The 23,876-nt window shown below is 37.4% G+C and overlaps 1 protein-coding gene across 18 annotated transcripts in view; it reads left to right on the top strand.

The window, feature by feature from the left end:
- Window positions 1-23,876, top strand: part of PTPRM (protein tyrosine phosphatase receptor type M) — a 471,207-nt gene that overhangs the window by 307,502 nt on the left and 139,829 nt on the right. For 10 of the 18 annotated variants that reach the window (XM_065053179.1, XM_065053178.1, XM_065053173.1 and 7 more), the window contains one exon: window positions 6,473-6,605. In XM_065053179.1, the coding sequence (XP_064909251.1) occupies window positions 6,473-6,605 (133 nt within the window). Of the gene's footprint in view, window positions 1-6,472; window positions 6,606-13,665; window positions 13,696-23,876 lie in introns of all 18 variants that reach the window. The other 8 variants (XM_021283696.2, XM_065053175.1, XM_021283692.2 and 5 more) reach the window with 1 other exon arrangement.

Genomic DNA, 23,876 nt, shown 5'->3' with positions numbered 1-23,876 from the left:
CCCCGTTCAGGTGTATTTTACAGGATTGGAATTGCTGTTGATGATCTGACATTTATAGGAAGGACTTACCTCTGCAGAACACCTCTTTTCATACCAGTAGCGCAGACATGTTTGTGTACTTTCTTATTTTGTCACACTGCATTTTATTCCGTCCCTTTACTTTTGGCACCTCTGCTTTTCCTACCTTCATGTTTATGAACCATTATGTTACTTCCTTCTTTATAACACCCTAACCAACATCATACATAAAAACATTACTCTGTCCCTGAAATCACTCTTGAAGGTCTGTTTCTGCTGTGTTACTAACTGGAAATACTGAGTGATGCCAGCTAGCTGAAAGAACAGGAATGGTAGAAGTATTAATTTATTTGAGTATTATAAATGTATTTTCTTCGGGGTGTTTGCCTCCCTCTCCCACCTGCGATTGCTACATCTGCCTATTACAGCCTGGCTCAACTCTATAGTACACTTTTAGTGGCACAGATTGCTTAGCTGTGTGCTTAGCACAGTGGGGCTCCCAATCAGATTTAGAGCTTCTAGATCCCAATATCATACCAATAATAGAGAGTGATAATTATAGGAGCCTTTGTAATGTGTGATGTCCTTGGAGAGCGTGGGCAGAGTCTTTAAAGCCAAGTGCTCTGATCTTTTCAGTCTTCTTACTTTGTGGCAGGGACAACAGGACTCTTGTGATGGGTTTTCCAAGGAAGCATCACATCTCTCTGCCTCCCTTTTGCCTTGTGCCATTTTGCATGATTTCTGCCACCTAATCCCAGTGCAACTTGTCACATAAGGGTATAATGTTTCATTTTCCTGACTCACTCTGTGGAATAAGTTTAAAAGTAGGTGCCGAGATGGGATAGTCAAATTGCACTGCCTGCATTAAAAAATCATGCGCTGGTTACTAACACAACAAGTTAGTCTCAAGTTTGACTGGACTAACTTTAGAACCTTGTAAAGCCAGCCATTACATCAGTCATAGGAACAGCTGTGAATGAAATAGAGTTGGAAAGGCTTGCAAGTGACTTATCAATCAAGTACCTTTTGAGAGCTTAAAGCTGCAGAGTGGAAGTAAAAAAGGCAGCAACTATGGTAAGCCTTGGCTGGGAGAAATAAAATGAGACCAGTCTAGTTAATTAAAGAAAGGGCTTATTTCTTAACTCAAATAGGAGAAGAAAAGTCTGGATTTTTAAAAGATCACTTTAGACAAAACAACCTATAGCTAGATTTTAGTACTAACAGATTTAATATTTTTTCTTCCTTTGAAAGTATAACTAGCAGCTCCTAGACTGCTGATGCAGGGTTATTTTATTGGTTGTTCTGTTCTATACAATGGTCAGTCATTTCTAACTACATTTTTTGTAAGGGACTAATAAACATTGAAAAGTGAATCCAAACTTTGTTTATTTACAAAGAGGTTTTGTTCAGTTTGGTGGAAGTCCATTGCTTTTACTGAATAACATATTCATTGGTTTTGCAAAACAAGATAATACTTGCATGTAAGTTAAAAGAATTATCTTTTGCTTGGCTGGTTCATTCAGTGAAAAGTCTTAGCTTCCATTTTAATGAGGAATAGTTCTGCTCAAACTCTTCTATCCATAAGCTACCTACAGGAGATTATTGTTTATAAAGTTTTGGAGCTTGTGCCTTCTGAGTGAGAAGGAATGGAAATTTTCCACTCAAGGAAGTGGCAGAACTGTTTTCTGAAAAGCACAGATTATTTCTATAATACTAATGCCAAACCTGTATATCTGTGATGAGAACTAGAAATTCTTCAGAGATGAATTTTTTTATGCGATCTTCTATCCCATGGTACATAAATAGAAATTTCACTGCATAAAGTAATTTAAGAATTCATAGTGTGGCAGGAACAAAATACCAGTGACTAGAATATAATTAAGTTCTCAATCTGAAGAACAGCTAAGACCACTAAACTTCAGAAAAGGAGATTTTAGTATTAAGAAAGAGTTAATGGAATAGGTCTGAGAGTCAAAAATAAGTGAAATAAAATCTTTAGGTGTTTCGTGGATAATACTTAAAAATATTATCTCTGAGTCTTGTAAAGTCCTGAGCAAAATGGGATACATGAGGGAAAGTCACAAATCAGGCCAGCTGAATACCGTTTTTTCTAAGTGAAGAAGAAGAAGATATTTCACATTTTAAATGCTAGGGTAGGGAATATCACAAAGAGTTGGCAATAAATATAATAAATGAAAGGGAGATTGGAATCGCTGAGATTAATTAGAAAAGTAAATAACTAAGGGTATGGAACCAAACAATGTTACTGTCTTCCACTGTATTCAGTGCAGGAAGCCTGTGGAAATACTTTGCTGGGTTTTGTGGCACCTTGGGGTTTATATATAAGTGCATCTCTTGTTTTTCACTTATGGCAGAAAGCACTCTAGTTTGTTCTCATCAAGTAAGGACTTTCCAAAGTCAGCACCTTAATGCTTTTTAACCTGGCAGGAAACATTTCCTTGTCCTTTTATTTTCTAAGCAGCTCCCTTGAGCTGTTCTGCACTCACTGCCCTTTACTGACCTATTGCCCTTCTAAAGGTGACCACAGTGTATGTGTCAATTTGGCCTTAATTCTTCTCACTCCAGCAGCCCAGACAGCCCTAGTAAGAAAATAGAAGTGAGGTTATTGTGCAAGCTTTAAAGTCAGGCTTCTGTGTGCAAGGGAGAACCAAAAGCTTAAAGTAAAATGAACAAAAAAAAATCCCAATAAGTTGTAAGGTCCACTGTTGTGAGGAAAATGCAGTGGGCTTAGCCCAGCTGTTGACAACAGTATGCAATTTGTCATTAAAAACAGATATTTTACTGGAGATAGAAAACCCCACTAGTCTTGTAGCTATGTATTTTTAAAGGCGCTAGGGTGATCAAGGAAATAAAAAATGTCAATGTCAGAGAAACTGGTTGAAATAACAATAATAAATAGAATCAAATACCAGAACTGCAATATCATGATATAATCATGTATAGTTAATACTCTTTCTGTAAAGAAGGATTACATTTCACTCAGCTTTTTTGGTGTGTCTCAGTACAGAAGAGAGAAAGAGAAGCCACAGCATCATTTATTTAGACTTGCAATAGTAATTTTCCAATTGTCTCTTGAAAACATGAAAACAAAACTAAAAGCATGCATTGACATCGCAGCTTATCAAGTGGCAAAATGAACTTCAGAAGCACTGCCCCTAGCTGCCTCCATCCCCTTACAAACAGTTCACCTTTCTTTCCGTGGTGCCAGTGGAATTGCCTGTGTGGCTATAGGTCAGAAGTCAGTTAAGAGGTAATTATGAGATGATGTTTATTACACATATGGAAGAGCAGCTCTTGAGTATGATGATAGTTGGTGTGTGTTAACAGAATTCACACAAGGCTGTGAAGAATTTCAGCAGGACAAAAGCAAACTGAATAAAGAGGTAGTTCCAGCTCAGCCTCGATAAATTCTGTGTCGAGTTCAGCAGAGGTAAATTTGAATTGCTTTTAACTAATAGAAGGTTCAAAATTGAACACTGCTCTGAACAAAGGGACACAGGTTTTACTGTAAACAATGTGCCAGTGAGCTGTTCAGCATCCATCTGATGTCAAAAGAAAATCAAATATAATGCTCAGAGGGATAAAGAATGTGGTAGAGCACAAAAATTTTAAAAATCCCGTTGTAGAAAACCTGAGGTATGTTAAAGGAATAAACACTATTAAGTAAAATGAAGACAGTTGATCCAGAATTTCTTATACTGAAAGACTCAAGGGATGCTCAAGAAAGGTGAAAGATGGCAAATTTGGTTCTTTTACCCAAGTGGATTTTGGAACCCACTGACACCAAGAAAGGAGCAACATTCTGTCAGGGAATGAATGGGTTGCTGAATGGAACTAAAAGAGAATTGAAATAATGCCAATATTTGGGTTTTTATAATAACTAATTGTAGGAGTTTTTAAAAGGCATGTCAAACATCAGGTTTCCAGTTTAAGACCACCTCTGGTATGAATCAGGCTGAGTCCATCATGATGGGAAGCTTTATTCTATTTTTAACTTGGGTGGCATTACATCTGCTTTTCTTAGACAGTTTGAGATGATCCCTCAGTTTGATATTCAACAGATGACACAGCGTGGGAGTTTCTGTGTCCTGATGTTAGACTGTGTATCTTCTCATTTAGGCTTTCTTTGGAGAATTTGCAATAGTGGTGAATTCCCCAGCTTGTCCATGATTCCCAAGAGGATAATTCTTTGTGGCATGGAAGGCATTTCATGAAGGTTGTGCTTTGTGATATGCAGAAAGCATGTATGCTCTGAATACAATTTTGATATTCTCTCCCCTGCATTGTGTAAATCTGGCTCGTTCCACTGGAGTGAGGACCATGTGCCGTCAAAGAGAAACAACACTGAGATAAAACACGTTGGATAGTTGGGAGTTCTATGTGAAAATGTAGCAATGCTAGCATTCATGATCCCAAATCTAGCAGTGGAAGCCTTGGCAGAAGGAATGAAACCGTAAGGCAGAATTTTATTTTAAGAAGGCATTATCAATGAGTATTCCAGTAGGGTGAGGTAGCCTGAAGGAAATAATGGAGAATAGACTTGGGAAGGAACCAGTCTTAGAAATTACATCTGAAAAGCTACTGCTCGTTGTTGACTTTGCATTCTTCCTTTATTGGGTTTTAGAGTTAAAAGAGGACTGTTTAGTCCTTATCATGTCTTACCAGTTGCATCATACTTGAGTCACTGCTTCCTGTTTGCCAAGTTCAAATAACTGCTGCCTTTTGCACAGAAATACTCTAGATGTGTTCTAAATATCTGCTACATGCTTGAGTGCCATGCAAATTACAGCAATGTAGAGTTTAACAAATTGATTTATATATCACACAAGGAAAACAGAACTGTTTTTAACAAGCTTTCACGCATCCGCATCGAAGAAAATACAGAGCCAGATTTCTGTTACCTTTAGTGATACAGTGTAAGAATTTTAGTAATTGGAATTGCAGTGTATTGCTATCAACCTAATATTCTGGTGGGACTGGGTACAGAGATATGCAGCGGATCATCTTCTCTGAATTAGCACTCAGACAAAGTGCCATGGCCAGAATTTTCCAAACAACCTGACTTTGGCACTTAGTTCTAATATATTTTGATTATATTTTGATTTAGCACCTTTACTAGCAGCGATACAAATTGCTAGGTTTTCCCGGCATTCCTAGTGGTAAGGAGTTTTGAGGAGGTCGGCCAAAAGTGCAACTATGGGTGCTCAGAAGTACTCACCAGCTTAGAATAACCTGGTTACAACTGAGAAGAAACATTAGAAATGTTTTCATTGTACTTTTTGGAAAATATCTCTGCATGTAAATTGATCGCCAATTTGCTTTCTTTCCAAAACAAGAAAGTGAAAACACATGTAAAATCGGTACTTTCAAAATCCTCTGTGAAACCCAGACAGTGATATAAGAATGTGGTCTTAAAATATTACACTTCACTTTAGATTTCACTCTTCCTTCTCCCTTCCCAAAAAAGCTGTAGCAGGAAAGTGATCCATAAATCCCTGTGTCCACTTCATGGCACGATGCCCCAAATGATGAATGCTGTCTCGTTTTGATTAAAAAAAAAAAATGAAAGTCTATAAAAAAACTAAAATCAGTTTAGTGAATTGACTGTTGCTTCCTTAACATTTTTCATCCTGAACTCATTTAGTAGAGGAAATGGATATTTCATCAGACATGGATTTGACGTTCCATCACATTATACAGTAAACAGTACAAACAATGTTATTTTTTTTAAATGGAGAAGCTGGAAGAGCTAAGACAGTAGCTGCTGTAAGGCACTGGTTATCTCATTTAAACAGATATTAAATGTGGGTGCCAGTGGTGTGATCATCAGCTGCTTCCCACTTTGTGAATAAATTGCTTAGAAGGAGTCTTTTTGCCTACCAGATGTGACCTAGATTTAGATTTCCAAAGGCAAAAAAAAAAAGAAGTCTATTGTGTAAAAAACAATTGTGGGTAAAATGCATGGTAAATGAGCTTATCTCACTTTTCCAGGTGTTTAAGCTAATATGTTATGGAATTACAGCTTCATTTATGAAAAATAATTGAGGAAAATGTTCCAGCAAATCAAATTTGGATAAAGGCTTAGGATAGTTATTGTGTTGTTAGCAAGTTTCTAAATGGCAGAAAGAAAGGGAGCCAGCAGAGATAATAAAAATATAGAAATTTGTGAATCTGTGAAGGGGCTCTTATAGACGGGTCAGGACTAGCTGTGGTGTCCCACCTGTATTGTGGTCTAGCAAAATGTCATGGAACAATATGAAGAATTACAGTCCTGCCAATGCAAGTGAAAGGATTTTTTTCTTAAAATATCAAGCATTGATATCTGTTGGCCCTGAATAAGAGTTATGACATTGGTAGGTTAAATATATAAATATCAAAAGTATGACATCCTGATTCTTTTTCTTTTTCTCTTTTCCTTGTACTGATTCCATAGGGGCTGCCACTCGAAAACCGGACCCAGAGCCTGAGAAGCAGACTGACCACACTGTTAAAATTGCTGGAGTCATTGCAGGCATCTTGCTGTTCGTCATTATATTTCTGGGGGTCGTGTTGGTAATGAAGAAAAGGTGAGCAATTAGTAGCTGTTTTGTATGTACATATTCATATCACAGCATCTCCTACAGCAGTTCTCAGTTTGATATTGGCAAAAGTATCCAACCACCTTCATGCCCTTTACCTCAGGGTTTGGGAAAGTACTGCTCCCTCCCACCCCCAAAGCTTTTGTTGGGATTTTATAAAGACACAATATCTGTTTCGTCCCACAGCATTTTCTGTGAATTAATGTTCATGGCTTTGTTATAGAAGAAAAACATCTCGAGGTTAATGATTCTAGCACTTTATGCATTAGTACTGCATGATGGACTCTAATAATAGAACAGTATCTCGATCCTGATAGTGTGAGTCTCCACTCTATTCAACGGATCAGCTGAAAGTTAGATGTCATTTCACTCTTGAATATAGAAGAAATCCTCAGTCAAACAGGAACTAGAGCTGAGGTAATTTGTGCTAAGAGGTGGCTCTGTATTGTTCTGCATAAACTTCATTCCCTGGAAAGAGATGAAAATGTTACAGTGGTGCTGAATATTTCCAAATGCTGGTTCAACACACACACACATTGAGATTGTTTTGCTCTGAATATCATTTGAAAACTGCTACATCAGAAGTGCAAGGCTGTTAAACCCGATTGCCTTTCTCAACACTCTGAAAGGAAAAATAATAAAGGGAAAAATACCTCATAGTTAGGGAGGTAGCATGGGTAGTAAAAAAATCATGTGATGATAGAAACTAAGTCTAGATTGGGAGAAATTAATTAGCAAATAGAATCAAGTTTTTAGGTTGTGTCCTGAGCAATGCGAGATTTGCAGCTGTAGAGGTGGGGTTGAGAATGTGTGAGAGCTGAGTATGGGGGCTGTCATGAATTCTCCTTCCACGTTTGCCATAGTCTTCTTAACTACCCCTCACCTCCTTGCCATTCACCCTGTATTGTCCCATTTTCTTCCTTTGCGAGCAATCTTGGCTCATCCCGACAGTATGTGATTTAATTGTATGTTAACTAGTTTGCAGGGTCTGAGATAGTCCAAACCCCTGAGCTGCCTGAAATTCTTCCAGAATTTGAACGGCGGAGGTGCAGAGCTCAGGAGGCAGCTGCCTGGCAGTGCCTCAGGGCAGGCAGCACAAGTAGCTGGTTTTCACTCTCCTTGAAGACAGAAACGGGGCCATGAGTTAGAAGGGCTCCATGCAGAGAAAGGTGAGCTGAGAGCGAGGTCATGATGAGAGGTAGGTAAAGCCATCAAAAGCTGCCATACAGAAGAGACTGAGACTTAAGCCCCAGGGTAAGTCTGGCTGGGACAATGAAACAGACCCTGTAACCAAATCACAGTAAAGTACAGCGTAGCAGAGCTAAATACCGTTCTGACTTTGCAGTATTTTTTTTCTCCCCACTTCTGATTTCTTGCATCATTCATGCCTTCAATTTTAACAGTTGAACTCCCAAACTTCTCCCTAGGGCCATACACAACACTTGGCATGCAGGGAGAAAAGCTTTTCGCATTGTCTGGCCAATCCTTCACACAATTCCTGACCAGCATTCATAACCCTCTCTCATCCAGTTCTGAGCTTCTCATTAAGCGTTTGCACCAAAGGTAGAATATATTCACCCGAGGGAGATAAGTTCTTCTTAATCTTGAAAGGAAAGCATTGCAAAATGATCCAAATAGTTCCAAAGTAAATAAAGTGTCAGGGTCTTTGGCTAAATGGATGCTATACCAGCTCTTGCTTCATTCTCTAGGGAAAAGCTCATTGATAACCTAATTGTTAGAGGCAGGAAGGCTCGAATCCGAAGTGTTTGGATGTTAATGCAGAAGGATACTTGATTCCTTCTGTCTACCACAGCACAGCAATTATTATTCATAGTAATTCTGTTATTAGAAGAAAAGTGCATTATGTGAGCTTCTTTGGGGTTTGGAATAAATCTGCTTGTAACAGAGATGAAACTGTTGGAAGTACAAGTCCAGGAACTCTGTTACCAAATACATACAATTTCATTGTGTGATACAGAAAGAATGATACCAACTTAAACATATCTCAGAATGATGCTGCAGCCTTGAACAAAACAAACTGTGAAATGAGTTGAAGTGAATATCAAAAAGTAAGAATGGTTCATCTGTGTAACAAGATGTGACTAGGCTTTAATGAGAGTTTCAGGAGATAGTTGTATTGCGTCCCAGACCTCTAAAGCAGATGCTGTAGCATGGAAGGTCTTGAATACAATTACACTCATGACTTAAGCAAAAGATGAACCGATTATTCAATAGATTGTTATTGGTGCATTAATTCACTATGCTTCTGAGAGCCTCTATGGTTTCACCTTGGTTCAGTTCCTGTGTATACATTATGCATTTGAAGAAAATGTATAAATCATTCTGCAAGCTTAGTATAACTGTAGTGTTTTTGCAGTTTTGTGATACTTTTGGTGCTACTTTGTGAAACAGTCTTAACAAGGTAGTGTGACGTTTCACTACTGCACTTGATAATTTGATTTCATTTACTTTATCGGGAGTTTTACCGAAGTAAAGAGCTGATTGAAAAATAAAATAGCACCTTGTAATTCAGTGGCACATTTCCCCTGAGAACCACTTTCCTCTCTGTACTATTATGTGCAGGCTCTTTGGGTTACAATGCGCGGTTTCACTACACTGAGTCTATGTGCTCTGAAACTTGTCTTGCTTGGAGTTGGTTACAGGAATATCCCATTCACATTCCACTACTCCAAGACATATCCTAAGGCATGTACCGTCTGTTCATCATTCTTTCATGGAAATGGGTCCGTGTAGACTTGATCTCTAGATGTGACCAGTAGATGAAATTTCCTCTCTCTAGGGCTTCACAATGGTTAATTAACTGAATTTCAAATCATTTCTTTCCATTGTCAAGGGACTTGGGAAGCGGTTTTACTGTACATGGTAACCATGACTTGGTCCAACATATTCCTTTTAACACCCACCTCATTTCATCCAGCAACCATTCTTTGTATGTTCAGTGCCAGGCACCACAGATTTTCACAGATCACCCTCTTTGACTTTTAATTCAGTAGCCAAGTAGATGAGACCTGCATTCAAAGCAGAGTTTTCAGGGCAGCACAGACATGCTTTGGATATGGTCACTGTCAAAGCAGTAGGTGGAGAATTTCTGCAAATATCAAGAGTCGTTAGGCATCGTTATTAAATTCACTATACATCGATCTTCTGAAGTAGTTATATTATTAACTGGGTTACAGAGAGGTTAGGTGGCCTAACTGTTTAGTGTATGGTCTGGAGTCATTAGTGAGAGTAGGAACATCATGGACATTAAACCATTTTCTGTGTGGACACTCAGTCTTTGACTATAGTAAACCAGATTTGTAGGCTTGTCACCTGAGTCAAGGGAAAACTGTTAGAGCTTTCCTGTTTTTCTCCACACATCATTGTTCAGACTTCTTTATATGTTCTGTTCTATCTTTTCTTCATCCATTCAACCACATTCCTGCATAAAGATATAATGTAATGTAGACTAGGAACCTGCAAGCTATTCCTAATACCAATATGTTCATATCAATGAGATAATTCCTCCCTGTCAAGTCAGAATAATGCCAGTAGGCTTTCCTCTCTTCAGCTGTGCTCTGAATCTCTCACGTAAGAGTTAACACCAAGTCAGTGGAAACCAATACATGTATGTCCACAATATTGCTCCACAGTAAAGTGGATTTTTAATCTGATCCTGAATATTAAATCTCAGGCAAGGCCCTTGATCTCTGTCAGTCTTTTATATATCTGCATGGGACTTTCTAAAAAAGAAAAACAACTAACTAACTGAATAAATAAATATAAGAAAGGCAGCAAGTAAGTTCATCTTTTGGTAGGTCAGTAAAAATGAGAGAATTGTTCCCACAGTCTTTGGAAAAGTAATAGCGATTAAATCAAGACTTGGAAAAATCAGAACCTTACTGCTTTATTATTTTCTCTTTTCCTTTTTTCTTTTATTTTCTGTTTCAGCTAAGTTTAAAAAATATGCTGAAGTTTAGAAATTAGATGTATTGATCCAAGTTTTGCTTAGAAGTATGTATGTCTTTGGGGCAACAGTTTCTTTCTAGGCTACCATCTTGCTGCTGCAGTGGGAGTACAGTGAGGAAGCAGTTATTAAAATTTAATTACATTGGCTTCTACTTCAGTCATAGAATAGAGTTTTTCTCATCATTGCATTTCTCTACAGAAAAGTTAATATCTTCTGCCTGTCTTTAATTTCTGTTTTCAGCTGTGTCTATGCCTGAGCCTTCCAGTAGTTTCATACGTATGTAATTGTGGTATCTGTTTAACTCAGAGACCCTGGTTCTTGGCAGCGGATAAGGAAAGTTTTTGCACTCGGTGGAGCTGGGCTGGGAGTGCATCGGTCCCATTCCCTGATAGCAAATCAGGTTTTTCAGTTATACACCTTTGCCAACAATTTCGAGCAGTTAGGATAGAAATTGGAGATAATAGGGCTGAAGGAAGAATCCAGTCTTCTCCCAGTGCTACCTCTGAACCTTGTTTTTCCCTCTACACCAGCTACAAAAGAGAGATGATGAAAGAAATCACTATGGTAATTAACACAGTTCCAGAAGCTTTTCCTTCTAGTGGGACAGTCCTCCTGTGGCCAGCTGCATTGGTTTTGATGAATTTTATAGTGGAGCTTTATTCTACAAGTGATATTTATGATATTGATTTATCTCCTCAGTCCTGAAGGACATAAAAATGTTTTATTATCATTATACACAGAAAGAGTATATTGACATAAAATAACTTCTCCTGGAGAAAGTGACTGAAGAGCCATGTACAGAAGAAATTTGGCCAAGGTTGGCCAAAGTCTTTAAGTCACTCTCTCTAACAGGAAAAGACTTTCATACATAGAGAGAAGTTTATATATTATGTAGGAAGTAAAAAAGCTAAATGTTTTCAATTATGAATGGTGCTTTTGCACATGGCCCGAGGACTTGCAAGTCTAAAACTTTCCATTTCTGTAGGTTTTTAATTTCTTCTTTTTACCTGTCGTTTTGTTTGTCTGTCTTTGTTTTTTGTTTTGTTTTTTATTTTTTCTTCAGTGTCTCGTATTCTTGAGAGTCAAAAAACACAATACTCTTTTTCAAGGACTTCCCTATGGATAATCTTACAACTGTAACGCTATAAAATTAACTGGAGCTTGAGACTTTTATTTTTCTCGTTTTATACATTTTTTAATGGGACATTTACACAAATTAAAGTTCCTGGATTTTCAGCAATTTTCATAAGGCATAATTTATCTCTATAACATATTTGGCAGAATTCTGCATATAAATACCAGCAGTGCCTCACTGATTAATTGTATTTATTGTTGTTTCTCAAATTATTATACATCTTTTAGAAGTGTGAGAACATTTGTACTAATTACATTAAATTTCTGTCATGGCAACATATGGCCAAAAACAATGTTGGCAGTGTCATGTGATTCTAAATGAAAGTGAGAGAATGAGTAATTCTGAAACAAAGGCCATGGGGCTAGATATGATTTTGACTGAACCAGCAAACACCCCTTTGCTAATAGAGCAGGTAGGTTGACCTGCTTGGACAGGCCTTGATCCTGTGCTCCTTACTGAAGGCAATGGAGTACATGCTGGTGGAAGATGCACATAAGTATTTTGCAGCTTTCCCCTTACTCTATTCTTAGATATCTTTTGAAACTCAACTTTACCAGGTGTGCATTTTTTGCAGATGTGCCGCATGATTAAATATTCAGGATCTAGCCTCTTCTGTTTGAACAATACTGTTTGCATCAGAAAAATGGGAATAAAAACTGGGAAATATTTCTAACGGCATCTTCTCACAAAGAAGATGAGAGAGAAAATTTGATGAAAGCATAGTTTTCAAAGGGATGCCTGAAGCATGTAGCTAGAGGCAAGTTAACGTTAGTTATAGTCCTTTGCAAGGCCTGTTTACATGTTTCCTCTGTAGTCAAAGGGCTGTGTGCATGTGCTGTAAAAATTACAAATGCCTACATGGTTCCTTTCAGTCTTTTATCTTACCAACATGCGAATGCTACTTGACATTGTGCTCAGATATGGTTTAAGATCTCCAGCCTCTTTTTAATTGCAGTCAATATACAGAATTCATTTAGGCTGGAATTTTGCAGAGCTGCAGTCCTGCTTGTAGTGGGCTCATAGCTGAGCGAGGGAGAGACGTAAAGCAGAAGAGTGTAGCTGGAGGACTTCTGTGCTTTGTGGTCATGCAGAGCATGTCTGGGTGGAGGATCTGGCTGTGCAAGAGGTAATGCAGGAAGGAATGACTGGGTCCGTATTTCTCAGGATGGTGGTTCTAGGTCTCCAAGTTGTTCTTTGTGACATTCATGTCCACAGAAATAACAAGGATACAGAATCACTTATTTTTTTCCTCTGCCGCGTGGGGAAATACCACCAAAATCATTTTTGCCAGCAAGAATAGCCTTTTTATTTGCTTGGCAATAAGTAATTTTTTATTCATAGCATAAATTATTATTAAAATTGCAGAGATATTGAAAAAGCTGTGGCCATTGTTTTTTCACCTCTGGAAACAAGTTCTAGTCCTGTCAATGGCAGAACTTATTTTTTTTAAGAAAGGGATATTCAAAATTCTACAGTTCTGTGACTGGAAGAGGAGCTACTTAAAATGTGTTCTGTAATTCTGCATTGTTTAACTTCTAACACCATGTTAGAAGTGCCATATCCTTATTCCTAATGCAGCTGAGATGTAATTGGAGGTGTTTTATCACTTTAATTGGGAGTGTTTGTGTGTGTAGTATATGCAGAGATAAATATACTTTAAATATCTAACATTACTTAGGTAGTAGTTGTACTTTAAGGTGGCTCGATTTAACAGTTGGAGATGCTTATTGTATTGCTTAAAGTTTTATGGAGATTGGATATGTCATCTGTCTGTTCCGGACATGTTGCATGATATGCCCAGATATGCATTCTTGCTACCTTTCATTTGTGTCACCAGTTCTGGTCTCAGTTTCATCTTGATTTTTCATACATTAATATTTGGCTTTTCTTTCCTTCCATTTCATCTTTTCCACCACTGCCTAATCCTTCCACCATCATGGCAGAAGAAGCTATCACTCCTACACTTATTACCTGTAAGTAATTTCTTTGACATCAGAGACACACTTTCTGCCATTTTGTTCCATGCATAAGTAGTGAATGCTAATATTGCGAGTTCCTTTATAAAAACAAACTTTGTAGAAGTTTTACTGAGATAAAAACAACATGGTCAATAATGTAATTAAATATTTAGCTTTATAGCAGTATCTTATGCCTCATATTGTGCATTAGAATCCTTTGAATAGCGTTACGTAACAAATTTTCTTAATTGGTATAAATATCTCTACCATGCCTATGAGAAATTTTAATGCCTAAGTATTTTTAGAATTTATCTAGTATCTTCTTTCTCATTTGTTCTGTTGAAAATATGGCATTTGTTAGACATGTACAAGCATTTCCATTTGTTGCTGTGTACTTATATACTACTTTTTCATGAATAATGGTCATGCATAAGTGTCATGAGTTACCATTATTGCTACGAATTTCAAAGGAGAGAGCACTAAAAAATGAGGGCAAGATGAAGCATACCTTTCAGTAAGTAATAACTTTTCATTTTGATACAGTCCTTAGTAATACCATTATAGGATTCTTTATTTACCCAAAGCCGTTGTTTCGTTTCCTGCTGTCAGCAGGTGATGAATGAGGAGGGTTCTTCTGTGAATTTAGCAAATCTCTTTCTGAGGATATTCACCTCTTCTCACTTTCCAGGTACAAGTAGGATGTAAGGATTAGCAAACTATTAGGGGTCTTTCTTAGTTGTGAAATAAGATGCACTTAAGCTTGTTTAATCTTGTTGGCCAGCAGCAAAAATCAGCTGTCCAGTAGATATCTGTCTTCTTTAAAGCTCAGGTTTAAAAGTCATGGGAAACTAGGAGATATTTGTATATAGTTACAGAAGATGGGGTGTTACTTGCATGAGAGAGAATATAGGACTATTTTTCAGGCACACATGTAGTAGCGCACTCTTTAAATGAACACATTTCAGTATTGTTTTTATTTAAAAAGCTGGAAGAGTAACTAAAAAGGAATATGAGAAACCTAATACTGTTTTTAAATAATTTTTTTCAATTAATTTTTCAACAAAGCATCAAACATCTATTTATAGATTTTATGGAAAAATTAGCAAATGTTTTATAACTTGAAAACTTCATAAGCAGAATCATGCTTTAAATTAATTAAAGCAACTAAAATTTAAATCTCTTAGTTTGAATTCCCTAAGACTTCTGAATATATTGAAACTGCTCATTTGCTTGGTAATTCAGATTTCCTATTACATTTTTTGACACTTTGCATAGAGTGCAATTTTTTAAACTGTTCTTTAAAGTGCTGTATTAATGTGAAGGTCAGAAAAAATTATCTCTTCCACAGATACAGTATTTCAAAATTTCTGTTCCCAAGATGAAAAGACCATATTTTCCATTAAGTGGGCCTTCAAAAACATTTGGTTTGGGACCATTTAAATGTTGTTTTTAAAATGTCAAAAGAGTGTAATACAGTAAATCATAGAGAATGTTGTTGCCATAAGTAAATATTTTTAAATTAATATTTTAATATGACTCAAGGCTAAGTAAAAAGAAAAAAAAGGAAACAAATGGAACATTAAAATAAACACTTTCATTATTCAAAGAAATTGCATTGCATCTTTTTTTTCTCTTTTTCCACTGATAGTGGAAAATATGTGAATTGAAATGTTTCTGTAAGTTTTACAAACAGGTTTAGTCCCCAGTTTTGCAGTCATTGAGACTGTAATAGTGGATGGAACATGTCTTCTCTTAGTTATTTGGAATATTCTCACAGTGTCTCCAATAAAAGATCTGTCTTTTTGTTAGTGTGATACAAATTCAGTAACTTTGTAGTTTGGGTATGTTAACTTTTCCAAAAGAAACTGTGTGATCTTGACCTTGTATTGCTTTGCTTGCTGTCTGGCAAAAGAGGGGAAGTAAGAGCCCTGAAATGAGCAGACAAGATCAGCCCCCAATAGGAGGAAATTTTTGGACCAAATTATCCACCTGTTTATGCACCATGCAATTTTTCATTGAAATTGGTGGAAATCTTAGATGAATGCAGAATTCCTGACAGTTTTATTTTTAGCTGAAGAAGTTGATATGAATTATAGAATGTTCTATATTTTGAGAAACATAATTTGAAGTACTCTGCCATTGCTAATTTACCGCTTCTATACAGAGCATCGTATTCAAATTTACTGATTAGTCATTGTAAATGCAAGCTGTAACATCCCAGCAAGCATCTATGCACTGAAATAGTTACTATTGTCTTGTGCTGCTTTCCTTGTGTGCTGTGGGCTCCTTTTTCCTGGTAGACGGCAATCTCTGCCACTTCTAGATCCATCCTAAATTAAAATTTAAAAAAAGAAAAAATTGGCAGATGCCTAGAGCTGCTGATAAATCATCAGAGGTGGACCTGCAGCTGTGCATGTTTGGCAGAGAATTATTTCCATTTAATCTTTTGTTTACTAGTTAGCCAGTCAAGAGCCATTACAGAAAAGAAGTTGACTACTGCTGTAGAGAATTATACTTCTTTTTAATTGGCTTAAGTACCTCTGCCAGCACCTTTCCTCCCACTCTTGCTTTCCTGAGAAATAGTGCATTTTTTACCTTTCACCTCAGTCAGGCAGCAGATTGGTTTTTTATCTGGCTGTAGTCGGTCCTGTATGGGCTCTTTTGTTCTTAAGATTAGAGCAAATTTAATAGTGCTCATTAACTCTACAGCAGGTCTTTTGACTTTGCAGTCGATTCCAGGAGGGGAAAAGAAAAGAACAGAGATGGTGTCATTAGTGACGCTTGTAATGACTGGTGTTCTCAGCATGGCAGCGGGCGCTGGGATGACTGCTTTCTCCTGACACATTTCTGATGGGCAAAAGCCCTGCACCATTGGCCAGAGAAGGAAAAATACATCAATAGTTTATTGTGTAATTATACTTAAATGTACTAGACAAGTCTGTTGTTTGGTTGACAATGAGCACCACTGTGCTGACCGATGGACATTAATTTTTATATTTGAAATTTTCATTTTGATAAATATTCTGCCCTTGGAGATCATTAATCAGTAGTCAGGAGCTCAGATAGCTAGTTTCATGTAAATTCGAGCACTGGACAAGCAAAATGAGTGCTTGGACTAACTGAGTTTACTCAAGACACTGGCACCTGATGGAGAGCTTGGGGAATTCAATTTACCCCAAATTCTGGGGCATATAGGTACAAACTGTAGCTGTGAAGTTGCTTTCAAGAAAAGTCTTCATTACATTGCTCTGAGTAGGATGTACGCCCAACTCGAAGTTGTGAAGGCAGCTTTTGATGTTGTCCCTCAGTTTGAACTTGATATCAAAATGGTATGTTATTATTATTATTGAAATTAAGTCCTTATGCAAAAGTGGTACTGCACAGCAGTTAGGTGCATAATGTTATTGTATTTTTGTGCCTTTTCACAAGTTATTTCAACTTGTGAAAGATGAAGTAGGGAAAGAGGAGACAATTCTTGCCCAGTGTACTTATAAAATAGTATTCATGTTGAGATCTTAATAGTGTGAAATCTGATATTGTCTGTCCAAGCACTAACCATCTAGTTAGGTGACTTAGGACAGAAGTGCATCACAGGTACGTCCTCTGCATGGAAATCTCAATCCAGAAGCCCAATATAGTGTTGAAACATGACTGAAATGGAAAGTATAGGACTAGAGGTCCTCTTGCCAGTACTTTGCATGTGGCTCAAAGAGGACAAAATTCCTCCTAAAAGATAATTAGTTCTACAAACATTAAGCTTTTTCATAAAAACATACCCTCCTTTTCATGAGAATTTGATAGTTTGGGGCCCAGCTGAAGTATATTTTGCTTGTGTATCTCACTTGAGTTCAGGAGCCTGGGAGTCCCTTCTCAGTTATTTCTGTGTCTCTTGCTTTGCTCTCAGATTTTCAGTGCTGGCTTCTGGAGCTTTGTACAGACACTTAATTTGTGGCTTATTTCCCCAATCCTATTGCGACTGACGTGGTACTTAGGGCAGAAAGCCAGAGGTTAGCAGGTTTGTGAAATGACTCTAAAAATCAGTCATAAAATTTTTAAAAAATCAATGGTGTCCGAAATCATAACAGTGATTTCTGGATAATTCCAAGAAATATGCAGTCATCGTGTTTAAAACTTCTGTAGTAATTTGAAAATTGTGAGATAGCTTAGAAACCGTCCTGTTATCTTATCTGCAGCTGCCCCTGCAACTAGAATAAGTTTATCAATTTACATCTTGCAGATGGAGGAGAGCACTGAGCAGAAAAACATGAATGTGTTTCAACTGTTTGATGTGTTTGATCTGTTAGACTACGCCTATGATCTCTTCTGAATCTTTAAATATGCATAGTTACTTAGACTTGTATCATAGAATCATGTAACCCAAAATAAATGTGGATTTCTGTAACTCTCTTGTGGATTTGAGGGTATCCCATGAGTTTTATTGCATCTGGAAAAATATAGAATGCCAACATATTGAAGTCTTTGGATAATAAGCCTTGCCCAAAATAGAAAGGAGGACGTTTTACTAAACTGCCGTTGCTGAAAAATACATTTGTGGGCTATGTGCCATACGCTTTGAGTACAGAGGTACGATATCTAGCTTTCATGCAGAGATACTAAGCAATCTCAGAATTAGAAGTTTATTTTTAATTAAAATGCATCACATAATTTTTTTAAAAATCTATCTAAAGTTATTTTTTCTTGTCCTGTTTGCTTTTATCTTCTGGTTCTTTTGGGTCTGATTGTCTTGCTTCATAGCCAAGGCTTATGTTCCAATTTGTCTGTAGAAAAAAATTGTAAATAATCTTTTAACACTCAGACCACCAGTAAGTACATCTTTTTCCTTTCTCTTCTCTTCTCCTCTCTTCTCTTCTCTTCTCTTCTCTTCTCTTCTCTTCTCTTCTCTTCTCTTCTCTTCTCTTCTCTTCTCTTCTCTTCTCTTCTCTTCTCTTCTCTTCTCTTCTCTTCTCTTCTCTTCTTTCTCTTCTCTTCTCTTCTCTTTTCTCTTCCCTTTTCCCTTCCCTTCCCTTCCCTTCCCTTCCCTTCCCTTCCCTTCCCTTCCCTTCCCTTCCCTTCCCTTCCCTTCCCTTCCCTTCCCTTCCCTTCCCTTCCCTTCCCTTCCCTTCCCTTCCCTTCCCTTCCCTTCCCTTCCCTTCCCTTCCCTTCCCTTCCCTTCCCTCTTCTTCGCCGCTCTTCTCTCTTCTTCTTTCTTCTTCTCCTCTTAATTTTATTAGCTCTTTCTGAAGTATGTGATCTCTACAGGGCAGTGAACTGACTACATGAAATAGCTTTCTTGAGGTGCAACAGAAATCAGATCATTCATGTGGAGGAATAGCACTGTTTTGCTTTATCTTTTCAGGGCATGTTTAGGTACTCATTCCAAATTCCTTTTCCAATATTACATGTAGGAAACCCATAGTAATTTCTAAAATTACCCAGACTTTTCAAAAGCATATTAGCCCAGATGTGTTGAGTGAGAAACCATTATGCGTAATGTGCTGCAAGTTTGTTTGTTTTTTTTTTTTTCTAAATAAATGGGTACTACAGTATCAGGAGTGATCGATTGCTGTGTTGGTCACACAATCACATTCAGTTACTGTCCTTGTTCCCTCAGTGTCAAGCAGTAAATTTGCAGATGAGCTGAGGCTTGGGTATTTTTCTGTCCATAAAGGGGCAGTTTCAGTTTACACTGCTTGTTTTGTGAAGATACCAGACATTTAGTGTGGGAACCAATGTAACTAGGAAAAATAAATGCTTATGCATCTAGAGATGTCTTTGTTCTTTCCATGTTAATAAAAGCTTTGTCTTGCTTTTCTAAACTAATATCACAGTATCATTGAATATACAGGAATTTGAACTGAATACTGAGATTGCTTTTAGAAATTGTGGATTCCATATACTCTTGTAAGATAACCCTAAGAACCTGTCTTTATTATATATAACACTGAGACATAACACACACATTTGGGAGGGAAAAGGAGGATAGGGACAGGTATGTGTATTAAAGAAGTTATCTTTGTATTTGAGTATTGGTATTGCTGTCCCATATTGTGTCTTGTTCAGTTAATGTTACCAGTTCACTGGGTTAGTCTGTCTTCTCTATGAAATTGTGTATTGAATTAATTCCTTAATTAGCCTGTTTACATTGTTGTAGCTTCCTAAAAAAATCTGTTTCCCAAATAAGCCATGCTTACTGTCAACAGCAGTCACTATAGGCACTGAGATTTTGCTGTTTTATACTAGCACTGTTGAATTAGACTTGCAAAGAGGGTATAAGGTGAATCATTTCCTTTCACTTTAAGACTTTTCCATCATGGAAAAGGTGCAATTTGTGCTTTTTTTACTCTGAAATTGCATTTCTGTATACATAGCTCAAAACTGACTTCAGATCCTTTCATTTTAAATATCCAAATATAAAGGTGAGTTTTTCCTTATTGTAGTATCAGTATTTATTGTACAAGAGAGGTAATGGTGTTGGAAACTCATTTTTTCTAAACCTCAAACCTGCCATGATGTTTTGTGTGACTCTAAATTTGTTGACAGTAAAGAAGCTGTACTGCAGATTAAGACCAAAACTCACTTCATAATTTATATTGCTAAAAGTGTCTATTTTGTCTAAAAGACAGAATTGTTAGTTTTCAAAACAGCTTAATGAGATATTGAACTGATTGACAGAAGTTGTGTGCAAAAGGTGGGACTACAAAGAATAAGGTATATGTTGCATCGTATCACTCCTGAACTCAAGGAGGACATGCAGCAAAAAAATGCTTAAAGAAAAATGGGTAAGAGAAATCATATGGTGAATCTAGCCTGGCTTCTTTGCTGCAGTAAACCACAGGCTTAATCATTTCTGTGATACAGATGAGAACAACTGTAATGAGATGTTCGTGTCTGTTGAGTGATGTCAGCACAGGGCACTGAGGTGTAATCATTAGTATTGCAATAATTTCTGTTGACTGATTATATTTTTGTTTGAGCTTCTTATCTGTAATATTTGCTCTGACCTATGGATCCCATGGGAGATGCTTCAGCTGAAATACCATTTTTTCAGCCTTTCTTCAGGGGTTATGGCCAGGTTAATGATAATCCACCTCAAGGCAGCATCTGTCAGTGCTGACTGTTAATTTCACAATGAAAATGTTCTAAACTTGGCTCCTTTTCCTTCTTCTTCTTTTCCTTCCCTTTCTTATCTACAGTATTCCTTGAGCTCGCTTAAAGTCTAGACTGCCAGATCCCTGGAGGGAAGAACAGTGTCTGTTTGCTTTCCACAGTGTCTAGCTGACCAAAATCATCATTCATTTCCAAATTTTCTTTCTTGGTCATTGTTTTCCTACAATGAATTACCTAACTCAGGCATGAGAAGATAAGGAACCATTCCTCAGTTGGTGTTTCTGTCACTCCTGATCACTCTGGCCCTCTGCCTCCATTTGTGAGTCTGTGCAAAGATTCTATCTGATTGGGGTCCTTCCTAATTTTAGGGCATTAGCCCACGTGCAAAACGTAGCTTGGAAGACTGCATTCAGCTGTGAAATTGAGCCTCACAATAACTAATCAAGCAAGGAAACAGAGGAACGGAATGTGCTGTGTGCTTACAAATCCAGCAAAGCCTGACTTTTCATCAGTCCCAGGCACCTTGTTGTAAAAGAAAATCTTTTATAAGACCTATCATAGATATCAGAATTGTGGCTCTATTTCATTTACGTGTGTGCAAGAAAGCTTTTATTATTACTGCCTTTATTATTATTAGACTGTAGCTTTTAGTGTATGCTACTGAGAGAAATCTGTAGGACTGTCAAAAAAGTCTCGTATAATTCTGTTAGTTAGTTCCTGTGCCAACCTGACAGCAGCATTGATGTAAAAAAAAAGAGGTAGTAGTTGGAGCAGAGTCGATTTTGTAGGGCTTGTGCCATAAACGTCCTGCTCCTCTCAGCACTGGGCTGGTGAACATAAAGAAGCACATTTATTTTTCTTTCTAGCAGCTGAAGCTCAGGACCACTTCTGCATTTAATGTGAGATCCCATGGTGAGACATTGAACCAATATCTAGGGGTATCTAAATTGCACTGAGTTCACCTGCAGAGGGAGGTGACTTCTCTCTTGTTTCTCATTCCCTGATTCCTCTGATCATGAAGACACAAGTTGGAGCTACCAGAGGCTTCTCTGAAGGAAAGGCAAGCAAAGCCATCATAACCTGTGCATTGCACAGTTGTACAGGAATGGGAGGATCAGCTGTTTTAGAGCAAGTGTGCACTTCGCATCTCCCGTTGCAGAGTGATAATGTGCTTTCCTCCTGCATGGTGATGTCAGTAGCCAAAAGCAGATCTTCCAGTGTGGATTTGGTCACCATGTTCACATTTGGTATAGTAATGCATGTGTATTGGCTGCAGAAATTAATGGTTTAGGCAGGCTAGATAAATTTTAGTTTGCTTAAAGTTGTATATTGGATTATGCTTTGGGTATAATGGAATGTATTTTGCGGTTTATGGTCCTATTAGGCAGTTGTGCCTGGAAGGGTCACTTCAAAGGGACTAGATCCATGGCTTACACGGTATTTTCAAAAGCAGATAAAATACTGAATGCTTTGTATTTACTGAGATTTTTAAGGTAAGATTGTCATGTTTATGGTATGTCATAGAATAAGGCCCTGATCTTAGCTGTAACATACAGGTGTTACTGTGAGTAGAACCTTACTTTCTGCTTACCAAATAGGGAAGAGTCTTGTCTGCATTTTAATATTCTCCAGATTAAGATTATAGAAGATATTTTAAATGAAGGAAATAAGACAAATACATCAAGATGTCAATAAACCAGAGGGCTTACCCTCCTACATGCTTTAGAAAAGTAAACTAATAGAAGAAGGTACACTGATTGCATGTTGAGTATTAATACAGGCTACCGGCAAGAATAAGTTTATTTTTTTTGCAGAATAGGTTACTGCAGTTTCAGCTGCCTTTTGTTGAAATCCCAAAGCACTGTAAACCTATTTTGAAGCAGGAGCACTGTGCCTTCATGGAAGTGTCTTGTCCAGTTCCCTGTCCACAAAGGGTTTTATCTGACTTACCTCTTAGATCCTACTGCTGTCGTCTTCCTCCCAGCTTCTTTTTCTCTTTCAACACCAACATGTGTGCCCAGCGCTTAAGCCAGTCTTCTTACTCTACTTAACATTTCCTTTATCGTCTTTTTATTTTCTTCTCCTGCTCCTCCTTTTACTTCTTCTTTCCTTTAGCCCCTTTTCCTTTCTTCTCTAGACAGTGGTAGTATATTGCCTGTCCTGTCCTGAAAAATATTTCCTTTAAATTGCTTTTTTTTTCATTCCCTGTGCCCTGCTTTGTCTCCTGAGATTGAATGCAGGCTGCCTCGTCATTCGTATAGTACTTGCTCCATGTGCTACTCTCTCTCTCCTCAGAACCTGTAGAAGAGAAGGGGAGGCAAATCTGAGAGCATCAGAATATCCATCTGTTATTGTGCAACCTTTCTTGTAATTATTTTTATTCTTTATCTTACTAAAGGGCAATTGCTTAGACAGACTTATTCTGTGGGAACATTTAACATGATAAAATTAAGGAAAGACTGAGTTACATGTCTACATGAGTTTTTTTTGCATTGAGGATTGTTTGTTTTCTTAGAAAAACAGTGAGCTGTTTTTATTTGCTCATTTTTTCTTATCTAAAAATTATTTTGCAAAGGCTTTAAAAATATTCACCTCCAGATTGAAACTTAGCATGCAATATTTTACATTCAAAAAAAGAAACAAATTTTCTTAAGCTACTGGAAATGATGTCACCATGGAAGCTGCAACGTAACATTAATTACAAGAAGTGTACTTCAACACCCACAGCACTGTGTATTCACTTATGTCAAAACAAGGTAATACTTACTGTATTAAGAATACCTTTTCATTTTATTATTGCCTGTTGTTCTTTGAATCATAACCTTCACTTGTTTCTTTAATTTAGGAGAAAAAGCCATTAAACATAGATACTTCCTGAAAGTGTGTGCTACATGAAAGCTTTAATTAAATCTACAAGTAAAGCTTTAAAAGAACAAGAACCAAATTAATTGCAACAAGGACCATGCATTTATTTCTGTGACAGGCCTTTGCACATTAGAGAAAAGGCAATCGGTGCACCCTTATCTGAATTAGTAAACTCAATATCACTTTTCATTAGCATGGTAGGTCATTGCCATGCGTCTTCAGTG

The sequence above is a fragment of the Columba livia genome, chromosome 2 (assembly GCF_036013475.1).
Source record: "Columba livia isolate bColLiv1 breed racing homer chromosome 2, bColLiv1.pat.W.v2, whole genome shotgun sequence".
NCBI classification, from domain to species: domain Eukaryota; kingdom Metazoa; phylum Chordata; class Aves; order Columbiformes; family Columbidae; genus Columba; species Columba livia.
This window is presented reverse-complemented; position numbering and strand designations above follow the sequence as displayed.